We start from the raw sequence: 12,462 nt of genomic DNA, 5'->3' as shown, positions 1-12,462 counted from the left end.
GTTGCAGAAACTTTCCTCCACTCTCTTATGTTCTGAGCCTTCTCTTTCAAGGTTGTTTACCTGTCTCCATTGAGCATGTCATGTAGCATTGTTTTGCTTACTCATCCTCTGGGTCTTTTTCCACCTATTTTTCCTCCGATGGTATCTCTGATGATTCCATTCCCTCTCAGAATATGCCCGATCCAGTTTCCCCTTGCTTCTTTTTATCCTCCTTAACAGACTTCTGTCTTCTTCTACTCTTTATATATATATATATATATATATATATATATATATATATATATATATATATATATATATATATATATATATATATATATATATATGCATATATATGCATATATAGCATGCATATGCTTTACATCTGTCAGTACGCTGGAAAAAATACCGAGAATAAAAAGTAAGCTGGCTGGCTGGTAGGTTGTTTAGATTATTTCTGAGAAACTTATGCTATGAATTGAGTGTGTTCTGATGGTAAACTGCATGAATTTATATCGTAAAGTGAAGAAAAAATTAAGAAAAACATCCTGCGTGAGTAGAAGAGTCGTTGTAAAGTACTTCTCGTCCTTAGACGGATTTAGATCCTCGTCATGTCAACCAAAGGGCACACTGTTCTTTGACTGGATTAGCCGCACATAATAAAAGACATTTTGGTTAGAGATTTGAAACATTTGAAACACAAAAATAAACAAATGAAAAGTAATATGGTAAAAAAAAGTACTACCTGCTAAAAGGTACCGGTTCAAGCCATCTTTATCAGTAACATCGGTATCCTAAGAGTTCTGCAATGTCTGTTATAAAATAACAACGAAACTGCCTCAATAATTATTAATTTTTTTCATCGCGTCTGGAGGTGATTTACAGATTATAAAATAATCTGTAAATTGTAGATTGCAGCAGAATAATATTTTTACACGCTACATTAAAAAGATCGTTGAAAATGTGCTTTGGATTTAACTGCTTTTTCTTTAAGAAATTTGAATTGTGGAAAGAAAGTTTTGGAAGTACGAGGGTGGTCTGAAAATATTTCGCCCTAACAATGAAAAAGAAATTTATAATTTCAAAATTATTTTAGTTTTTCAACATAATCTCCCTTAAGACTAATACATTTATTTCGGCGCCATTATCCCGTCCCTGTAGTGGTTCTGGTTAGATCTGCAAAATATCCCTCTATAGCTGTAATCACCTCTCATTTCGAAGAAAAACGCTGATAAGCGAGGAAGAGTTTTAGTTTTGGGAAGAAATACAAATCAGAGGGAGCCAAATCTGGGGAATAGGGTGGATGTTCCAACAATTCATAGTGCAGATCCCCTAATTTTCCCATTGCCAAAACACCTGTGGGCAGGTGCATTGTCTTGATGAAAGATGATTTTTTTCTTCTGCAAACCGGGTCTTTTCTCACGAATTGTTTCGTCTAGTCTGGTTAAAAGATCGGAATAATATTCCCCGGTTATTGATTTACCCTTCTCAGGATAATTAATAAGCAAAATGCCTTTAGCATCACATAACACCGATGCCATTAAGTTTCCTGCTGATGGAACCGACTTTGTCTTCTTTGGCACTGAACAACCGGCTTCTGTCCACTGTTTTCGCTGCTGTTTGGATTCTGGTGTGTAATGGTGAATCCAAGTCTCATTCATGGTAATAAATCGACGCACAAAATCAGTTTTATTCTTGTTAAAACACTCCGAGCATTGTTCAGAGATTTTCATGCGTTTTTTATCTATTATGAGCAAGCGCGGCACGCATCTTGCGCAATGCTTTTTCATTTGACACACTTTGACACGCCGGTCATCCAATACCATATCGTGCACTTGATCAATGATTTCTGGTGTTGTTACTTTTTGGATGTCCTTCACGTGGATCATCTTCAAGGCTGGTACGGCCACGTTTAAACTAGGCAGCCCATTTCTTAATTGTCGAAAACGAAGGAGAAGAGTGCTCATAAACTTTTAGGAACTTTAAATGAATTTCTTTTGGCGTTAAACCTTCTTTTACAAAGAATTTTATAACCGCACGATACTCAATTTTATACATTTCAAGGGATACAGACAACAGTTTTGCTTCAGACATTTGTATAAAACAAACTACTAGATAGAATAACTTGCAATTTCACATGGATGCTTATGACAGATGTACCAACTTAGAACCAAAAAATATTGCTGATAGTTTTGCCATCTATGGTCGAGGCCGAGAACTTTTCAGCCACCCTCTTATATGAAGCAAATATGAGCAAACGTAGAGCTAAATGAGTTACTTTCATCAGTGTCGGATAACTAATGGCTATGAAGGGAAAAAAGGGTATAACAACGGATAACAAGGATGAAAAATGATCCATGATCACAAATATGACCTTCTATAAATTTGCACAGTTCTTTATGCAACAAAGTGACACTGAAAGTATTCTTATAACATCAATAAGCATGCTTAGTGGAGTTCTGAAGTGGCTCGAAAAGTCCCAGAAATTTTAGTCTCTAGAGCAGGATTTCCCATTCTGACAACTGTGCTATAGGTCTTCAATTTTGGTATATGCATCTCATCCAGTGTGGATAAGATTCACATAAGAAAATATTTATTCTGATTGTTTAATGCTACTGCTGACCTATAATAATTTTAGACATGCCAGTGACTGTTCCTTCAGTGTGCTGTTAGATACCTTTGTCAAGTTGTTACAATTTTTTGGCGAAATCATTAAATACAACAATATTTATTCAATCTATTCACTTATCACTTCATAGTTATTTTTTTCGGTTTTATTCCTCAAATATTATCAATTTCTCTCATTTCGAGTTACTAAAATATTTGAGAACACCAATTTTCGGTCGTAAGTTTAAAAGACGTTATTCAAAATAAAAAAGTAACATCTAAAAAAAACAACGAGAAATAATGCCATATAAGTTATTTCTAGATGAAGCATACAGAATTAAGTATGTACATGGAATATAGAATTTTCGATTTAGATTCATGTGTAAAACAACGTCGATTGTTCTTTATACACATATTCGATATTGGTAAATGACTCTATGCAAATAGCATGGCATTCAAGAAAGTCACAAAAAGATCGCCCCTTCCTTCCAATAGAATGCGATGTTGGAGAGGATAAAATCTTTGCGGTTCTAAGGAAGAAATTGCTTATCGAAGTACAAAACGAAATGCTAATTAAATCCCATTTGGAAACGTAGAATAAGGTGTTAGTAGTGAAGTATAAAATGTTCTTGTAAGAAGCTAAAATTAGCAAACGTATTGTTCGAGTATTAATAGAAGCGACCAATCCCTTCCGCTGTTAAATCCGTCACCGCTCATCCCAACGTTGATCACTCCGTTTATCTGATTTCCCCAAAACACAGAAGAAAAATATTTCGGGGAATATACCGTTACCCTGCGATGTTGTCCGTCTGCACGCCAAGGACATATATAAGCGTCTGTAGGGCATCGAAGTATCAGGTCCATTTGCGGTGCTTCAGTGTTCGCAGGGCTCGTCGACTCACATCTGGCCATCATGACCCTTAAGGAAAAGCAGGCAGAGGTCCTCTCGCTCTTCGAGCGTCTAACAACCCTCAGTCATGAGAGGCTGCCTGTAGATCAACGCGACGATCGCCTCAAAACTGTGGGAATCCTCCCACGTGGAACCCTCTTCTCCTGTTTCCACGCTACCCACTTGAAAGAGGCCACGAAGCTGTACGAGATCCTTCACGGTAGGTGGCACCACATTATGTGCGTTAGTGAAAATAATGAAACTGAAGTAATGCCTTCGTATCCGTACCAAAACTAGATATGCAAAAGCATCAAACGTTCGGGAAATTAAAAGAAAAATCAAGATTTGTTATCTAAAGAATAATTCGATTTTCGCAGACTCGAAATGTATATGATAATAATAATCAGATTTTTTTTTAATTTTAGTTTTAGGATAAAAACTGAATAACGATAATCGTCCCGAATTCCACTAGCATTATCTTCAATATTTGCTCTCTTTATTCTAGTACGCAACTTCAAACGTTACGAATTTTAATCAAATAAGTTTTTCTATCACATTGGCTCTCCGAATTATATCAAGCATGAAACTGTAATTATTTCATGTAAATATTGATATAATCTATCAACTAAAAATTCAACAACGAATTAATTAGCAGCACCTTATATGTTATATAAGGTACTGCTAATTAAGATGAATAAAAACAAAATAAATAGCAAGAAGGAAGTTCGAAGTTCTAATTATGAAGTATACTAGTTTATATGAACTACACAGAAGTTCAAAGGACAACAGCTGACTTTTTAACCCCATTTTCTTTCTAGATGCTCCGGAGGAGGACTTTCTGAAACTTGCCAAGCAAGCTCGTGATATCGTAAACGAGGGTCTGTTCGTCTACGCTGTGTCGGTTGCCCTGCTGCACCGTAGTGATTTCGCGGGTGTTACCGTCCCGCCTATTCAGGAGATCTTCCCTGATAGGTTTGTCCCAGTTGAATCCATTACTCAAGCACTGAAGGAAGTCATCCACAAACCTAATGAGGTAAGTGAATTCAATCTAGCGGAAGAACGTGATTGAAAAAAAAAATGCTTTCTTCATTTATCTAGTAAACAAAAATAGATAAAATTGACAACACGATGGTTTGAGAGCGCATGACATGTGCGTTTCCCAATTCTTGTTCATTGAGATATAAAATGTATTCCGAATTGTAAAAATCGGAAAGTGAATAAATCATTCTCATCATCACGCACCTTAAAAGGTGTGATAGAGCCTGTTATTGGTTCATAACTTCAGCCATTAGGCCTTTATTTGAACGTAAGATAAGCATAGAAGCTCATATCGTAAAGTCTACATGTTGACTATCGAATGTTACGAATATCTATAAATTCAAAAAAAAAAGAAACTAAAAATTATTCATTTTGCGATAGAATTGCGAAAAAGTAGATAAATTATCTTATCCATTATTAGCAATTACTATTCGCAAACTTGTTTTCCATATTAGTATCGATACTAATAGATTAAGTATTCACTTTTTTGTTCAGAATATTTTCAGCGGATCCATCTTGTAATTTAAAAAGGTTAATTCTGGAATTATGGAATAAACCACGCTAGAATGATATCCCCTCTTTATTCTTTGTAATCTAAAAAAAAAGAATTGAATTATTATCAGTTTTTAACTGTAGTCATAAATGCTGCTCTTTTTGCACCTCTTCAAATAATATCCGCTCATATTGTTTTCTCAGGATGTGCATGTGGATATTGAAGAGACGGGCAACATTCTTGATCCTGAACATAAGCTAGCTTACTTCCGCGAGGACATTGAAGTGAACGCCCATCATTGGCATTGGCATATTGTCTATCCCGCCACCTGGGATGCTGAGAAGATGGGTCACATGAAGGACAGGAAGGGTGAACTCTTCTATTACATGCACCAGCAAATGTGCGCCAGGTAAGATTTGCAAGAAAGTGAAATCTGATTTATCATGCAACCTTTCAAACCTAATGTGTCCATTTCTCCAAAATCGTATTAGAATTATCATCTTGTCTTTTCAATTAGTCAAAGTTTCAGCATAATTTCTGTTGCAGATACGACTGTGAACGACTATCAAATGGAATGAACCGCATGATTCCTTTCCACAACTTTGATGAGCACCTAGAAGGATATGCTCCTCATCTTATATCTCTGGTTAGTGGTCTTCATTATGGATCTCGTCCCCAAGGATTTTCTCTTCGGGACTTAAAGGATGTCGATGTTCAGGACATGGAACGATGGAGGGAACGTATCATCGAAGCCATTCAACTTGGTTACGTCATTGATAGCCATGGCGAGCATGTTACTCTGGATGAGGAACACGGAGCTGATGTCATTGGTGCTCTTATTGAGTCCAGTCACGATTCCAAGAATCCAGGTTTCTATGGAAGTCTTCACAATTGGGGACATGTGATGATGGCTCGTATGCACGATCCCGATGGCAGATATCAGGTAAATTATATGTCAGAATAATGATAAAAATTATTCTTTTTCTTAATTCTTGATGTCAGTAAGCAAAAGATGTTAAACCGTTTAAATTTACACCCATTTCATTATTGGATATTTAAGTACTCAATATGGCTAAGATTCCAACAACTCGATTGTAAACAGTAAGCCAGAATATACTATCAGTGACAAAATATTCTCATCGATAATTAAGTCCATGTAATTATTGTAGCGAAAACGTAAATTGAAATACTTACCTATGTTTCTCTTCTTACTTCCTTTAATCATGCATACCTTATAGGAAAACCCAGGTGTTATGAGTGATACTTCCACCTCTCTTCGTGATCCAATCTTTTACCGCTGGCACAGGTTCATGGACAACATCTTCCAGGATTATAAAACCACTCTTCACCACTATGAAAAGGAAGAGGTAAGAACTGAAGTGGTCATACTATAAATCTATTATGTTTTATTACGATATTTGCATCATGATATTTATAATAATATCATTGTGATGATAACTGCATGTTCAAAGATTGCATGTTATTATTTTCTACGACTAACTTTATTCTACTTTTCACAGTATTACTTCGATGGAATCGAAGTTGTGGATGCCACCATACACGCTAAAACTCCCAACGTAGTAACCACTTTCATGAAAGAAGATGAGCTGGAACTGACACATGGTATTAACTTCGGCACCACTCACTCTGTCAAAGTAAGCAAATTAATTCCACTGAATTTGTGAGCGCATAATCAATAACATTGTAATCGCAACTATAATAGATACAATATAAACTACATGCCCACTAAGAATTCTGTGCTATATTTAGGTGCGATATGATCATTTGGATCATGAACCTTTCTCCTACACCATCGATGTACAGAACAAGACCGGAGCTACTAAACATGCCACAGTCCGTATCTTCTTGGCACCTAAGTACGATGAACTGGGCAACCTTCTTCCTCCCGATGAAAAGCGTCGCTTGGGGATCGAACTGGACAAGTTCCACAAAGAATGTAAGTGTGACAGAGACCAAGATTTACTTTTGCAACCAATACAGCCAAAAATGTAACGTTTTCTATTTATTACTATTATTATTATTATTATTATTATTATTATTATTATTATTATTTTGTATTCTCATACACGCACTTTTTTTACAACAGAAAAAATAACAGCGTAAGCAAATTATAGAAATAAATGAAAACTAATTCATTAAAACGACTAGAAACTTCGATGAATAGTTTGTGTTGATATTTCTAAATAGTTCGTAAATACAGCGCTGTCTAAGCTTTAATTAATGAACCCTGTCATCGCCTCCATTCGTTAATTCGTCTCCATTTTCTCCTTTCTACAGTGGCTCCTGGTAAGAACACCATCTCTCGTAACGCTATCGATTCCTCCGTCACTATCTCACACGTCCCCACATTCGACGAACTGAAGAGTGGCAAAGGAGTAGATGCAAGCAACAGTGAATATTGCAGCTGCGGTTGGCCTGAGCACATGCTGGTCCCCAAAGGAACACGTCGGGGAATGGACTTCCAGCTGTTCGTCATTCTCACCGACTGGGAAAAGGATAAGGTAAGCATTTGGCTAAAGAATTCATACCATTGAATTACTGATCTCCCGAGTAGTTTTACAATAGCATTAATTACTGATAGTTAAGCTTTTAACTGTTTAAATAGTTAAACTGTGTCATTATCAGCAAATAGCTAACGAAATTATGATTTCTCATAGGTGAATGGTGATGAGAAGATGACATGCGCTGATGCAGTGAGCTACTGTGGTGCAATGGATCACAAGTATCCAGACAAGAAGGCCATGGGCTTCCCCTTCGATCGTCCAATTGATGAAAAGACCAAAGCTGAGATGCTATCTGCTCCTAACTTACATATAACTGACGTGAAGATCAAGTTCCTCGGTTGAAACGTCAGTCGGTGATTTAAAAAACAACAACATTAAAACTAATCTCAGTATTGTTTAAAGATTATTTCGATAAAACAGGAAAAACAGAAAGCCATGAATGTTAAAAACATTGTAATTAATCAATAAATTATATTTATAAAGAGTAAAACTTTTCAGTGTGTTGTTATTTAAAATTTGCAAGCCATTACAACAGAATAAGTTTTGATATATTTCACTAATATATTCGTAATATTTAATTAATATTCTCGTGGTAAATGAAAGATTATGCATTTTTAAACTACTATCGCCAACTCTAGTTATAGCTTGCTCGGAAATGCATACTTTATAATAGCAATGTTAGTATGAACCATTTCTTATCGCCTTTCATTACCAATGTTTACATGGAACATTTTGAAGAAATGTTCTTGAATACTTTCATTCTATAACCAATATTGGATCATAACCAATAATGGATCTGATAAGTTTGATTCTTTTATTTGCAAATCTGTCTTGTTCATTATTGAAAATACCATAAGATTAAGTTCCGATGAAAAAGAAATCAATCATAATCTTTCTTTTCTATAGGTACTAATGATTAACAATTTCACAGATCTATTCTTTTCCATTCAGACAAAGCTTTGCAGCAATTATGCGCTTATCGTCATAATCACTTCCGGTTTTCCCAGCGGAAAACCGGAAGTGTACACCAACAGTTCTATTCAGATTTGCTCACAAGAAAACCTTAAAATATAATCATATTATTTAGAAACTTTTACTTCTAATGGCTATAATGGAAATAACATCAGAAGGGTTATACACATTTCCTCTGTCTAGACTGTTAATTACAGAGAACTTAATCACTTGATCCCATATCTAATATATCTCTTTAAAACATAAAAAATGTGCTTCACATTTATAACCCCAATATTCTTTTCTCTTCGTCTAAAAGTGTAATATCATCCTAACTCAATAAGAAACTTTCACTATCATCTCCTGGTTATGGAATATTTTGCACTTACGATGTGTTTTATTTCTCAAGTACAAAGCAGAAACTTATCTTAGAACCATAAAGATAAGCTGGAAGGCGATAAAAACGATCCAGAAATCAAATTTAAATTTAAGAGACTTCTAAATAAATTTGAAATGTATATTTCTATTTTACATCGCAATAATTTGGTTCAAATTTAACAATTTTCATTCAAATTTGTTCATTTAAGCTGCTGTTAAGGATGTAAGTTGATGGTCAATTATGATAGCATATAACCGAGCGTGCTAAATATTATCTGTTGATTGTGCAATTTGTATTGCTGACACAGTACTGGATAATTTCAATAGGTAATCCGTTCAACAGAACCTGAATTAAATTTTTCTGCAGTAAAAACTGTACGAATGTAAACCTAATTAAGCTTTGAGGATTTGTGATCTATTACCATCTAAGAATGATTCATTTTCAAAGAGTATTTCGTGATAACTCACAAGTATTCAATTCAGCTGCATCAAAAGAGAACATTCAATCAAGAGATATGTAACACCTTATAGTATGGACATTAAAAATAAAAAAAAGGACAACAAAAATAATTATCAAGTTTAGGATTTAAACTTCATCTCATGTAACCATGACATTCATCCTTTCCTTTATTATTATGAATTTATATTTATCTTATTCTCATAGTTCCTGATATGCATCATCTGCTTATACTAAGAAATCATACTTTACTGTATATATAACCTAATTTATATATACAGTAAAGTATGATTTCTTAAAAACTACATCCTGATGTAATCATTATCGTATTAACAATTGTTGATTTCCTATTGTATATTATTATTTCGATACAAATCCTAATATATACACACACACATCAATGAGTGCTTATACAGACATAATAAGCAATTATTGATATATCAAATGAACGCACGACCACCATTCCTATTTCACCTCAACAATCTGGGAATGTGATGCATTTAGTTGGCTCAAACATTACGGAAACTTACCCACATTTATTAAATCTTTAGTAAATGGAAAAAGTTTCGATTAGACTATTTCTTTAAGCTTATTAGACGGACTTAAGAAAGACATTTTACAATATAATGTAGAAAACATAGTACCAAAATGTATTGTAGAAAGATGACAAACTTCTCTTAGAATTAATTAATTTCATGATAATTAATATTAATAATTGCTTAAAATAATGTTTATTGTCCAGTTAAAAGCCTTTTAGACTCTTTTCTTCATTAATTATAACTTAGCATAGAGAGTTGATTTATGGGAAAAAAATAAGTAATTTTTATACTTGATCGTGTATGGTATTTGGGGTTTTTCCCTAATCTCTGACGAGGAATTCGAAACAGCTGTCTGGCCAGGGAAATTATCAAAGACATTAATAAAAGCCAGTTATCGAACTCTTGGGCAAAGTTTGTGTCTTTTAGTTAGTGCACTAAGAAGTTGAACAATGCCACATGGTTTGTGATTTCGTGCAGTTTTTCTTACAATGGGACATTGAAGCTTTTCAAGTTTCAGTGTTCAGCCATTGAAATATTTCATATTAACGGAAAGATTGATAAATATTCGGAAACGATTGACAATTACATGTTAGTTTTTTTAACATTTTTTATTTCGTTTACAACAAATTTACTTCATTTTTTCACTATCCTATCCTATTTTCTCAGCCATAAGGCTGGTGGGGGTAGATATATGCTACCATACTAGGGAGATGATTATGAGCAAGGTGGTTTCCCGTTGCCTCCCTTGCCGTAGTATATTTTATGCCTGTAGCCGTGTGTGTTCACGGGACCGGTTTTCCTGTTTTGAGGGGATGAAAAACCCGAGTTACTGGGAGAGAAATCCTCCATCTCCATACGAGACCGGTTAACTCACCTTTAGTCGAAAGAGTCCAGATAAAGGCTCCTCACGTCACTGACTGGAATCGAACCCAGGTCTTTCCGACCAAAGGACTTCGTCTATACTGACTGAGCTACGGAGGCCCCCATTTTTAGGCTCAACGGCCTGTCACAGGCAAGTAACTCGTCTTCTTTGAAAACCTGCTGAATGCTCTCAAGGGAGCGGTTTAATCTATTCTGCTTAGTGGAATATGGCTTTCTGCGTCCTTCTGGCCGGTTTGCAGGATTGAAAAACGGAGTTTCCGGCAGGAAAAACTCCTTTCACTCCGTATGAGACCGGTTGACTTACCTTCAAATTGAAAAGCCTTAATAAAGTTTCGCGTACTATGCGGGATTCATATATAACGCTAATAACATATATTTCCAATTTTTAATTTATATTATTATTCAGACATACAGTTTATATATATATATATATATATATATATATATATATATAGATATAATTTCGAAATCATATAGGAGAATAGGAGAGGCCTTTATTGCTTTTTTTTGTGGATTTACAACAAGCAGTTATCTGAGACGCTTGAGTTAAATTTTCGTAATATAGCGTAATATAGTAGGAGTGGATAATATACATTGTGTCACATTCTCCACTGAATATCTGCGTCAGGTTTGATGGCTCTTGTGCGATATGGTAGATCCCATTGAAATAGTGTTTGATCCGATTATGCAGGATTTTCCAATAAAGTGCTTTGGTTCGACTGTTGTGTTAGAGTGCTGTAGATCTTGTTGGTGTTGCTGGGTGTAAGTTTCTCCCATGAGTTATTGGTTTTTATCAGAAAGATAGGCGCCAGATCTTCTGAGTTGGGATGGCTAAGCCCCTCTTCTGTTATGCTATCAGGCATAGCGGCTTGAAAAGCGGCCTTTACGGTGTCTATCTGCTCAGACTCATTCCCATATTCCAGGTTTTCGAGAGAATTTGGAAAGCGCCAGGTGAGGCTTGGAGAAAGAATGTCACCCAAGATCCTCACGCTTCGCCAGCTCCATGGAGGAAAGAAAAACTCTTTCTGAGTGATCGGGCTTTTTACCATCGTGTTGTGAAAGATGGGTTCCATGAGGATTTCAGGTAGGGATGCTGTCTTCACTGTGTGCTGGAGGTTTAGCTTCTTCCATCGTCGAAGGGCATCTTTGTAGAAGTTTGTTAAATTTACTGGCACTTGAGCTGTTGTCATTCTTAAGGTTGTGGAGAGAGAGAGAGACCTCTAGTGGCAGAAGTTCAATATAAAAAGTATCACAGCTAAAAAACTTGATACCAAAAGAGGAGTTAAATAATGGTGCCCGCTTTTCCCATGCCTTTTAATTAACATTTTCATCCAAGAACTCGTTAAAGAAGCATAGTCTTCAACAAAAGGAGTAGAAATCAATGGAAGACTAATAACACATAATCATATATGCAGATGACGTAGTAATTACAGCAGATAACAAATCAAATCTCCAATACCAGTTTGGAAAATTGCAAGAAACCTGCAGAAATTGCAAGGTGATTCTAAATTCGAGTAAAACAAAGATAATGAAAATTGGAAGATATACAGATAACCCTTAATCAAGAAGTTAGTGGCACAACAATCAAAACAGACTCTCCATAGCATAATCAATAATGAATAAACTTAATAAAATTCGGAAACACAACAAAATTCCTACAACTGTAAAAAATAAAATTATACGAGAGTATACTACTACCAATAGCTCTCTACGGGGCAGAAACT

General features: G+C 35.3%; 1 protein-coding gene across 1 annotated transcript; it reads left to right on the top strand.

Moving 5' to 3' along the window:
* Positions 1 to 3,447: 3,447 nt before the first annotated feature.
* Positions 3,448 to 8,021, top strand: LOC150106433 (hemocyanin AA6 chain-like). Its single transcript, XM_090393137.1, has 9 exons — positions 3,448 to 3,695; positions 4,294 to 4,508; positions 5,210 to 5,415; positions 5,553 to 5,949; positions 6,245 to 6,373; positions 6,527 to 6,661; positions 6,777 to 6,963; positions 7,305 to 7,528; positions 7,685 to 8,021. Exons 1-9 carry the CDS (start codon positions 3,500 to 3,502, stop codon positions 7,871 to 7,873), a joined length of 1,878 nt encoding a protein of 625 aa, XP_090249263.1. The 5' UTR covers positions 3,448 to 3,499; the 3' UTR covers positions 7,874 to 8,021.
* The last annotated feature ends 4,441 nt before the right edge of the window (positions 8,022 to 12,462 follow it).

Source organism: Typopeltis vanoorti, chromosome 5 (assembly GCF_054136105.1).
Source record: "Typopeltis vanoorti isolate ZY-2024b chromosome 5, IOZ_Tvanoo_1.0, whole genome shotgun sequence".
NCBI lineage: Eukaryota > Metazoa > Arthropoda > Arachnida > Uropygi > Thelyphonidae > Typopeltis > Typopeltis vanoorti.
The sequence above is the reverse complement of the archived record's forward strand: the minus strand, read 5'-3'. Positions and strand labels throughout refer to the sequence as shown.

Bases quoted from the DNA above. Each gene is read 5' to 3' on its own strand.
- LOC150106433 (XM_090393137.1), top strand. From the start codon at position 3,500: ATGACCCTTAAGGAAAAGCAGGCAGAGGTCCTCTCGCTCTTCGAGCGT. The intron at 6,374-6,526 runs GTAAGAACTGAA...TACTTTTCACAG, and splicing joins ACCACTATGAAAAGGAAGAG to TATTACTTCGATGGAATCGA. The intron at 6,964-7,304 runs GTAAGTGTGACA...TCCTTTCTACAG, and splicing joins GGACAAGTTCCACAAAGAAT to TGGCTCCTGGTAAGAACACC.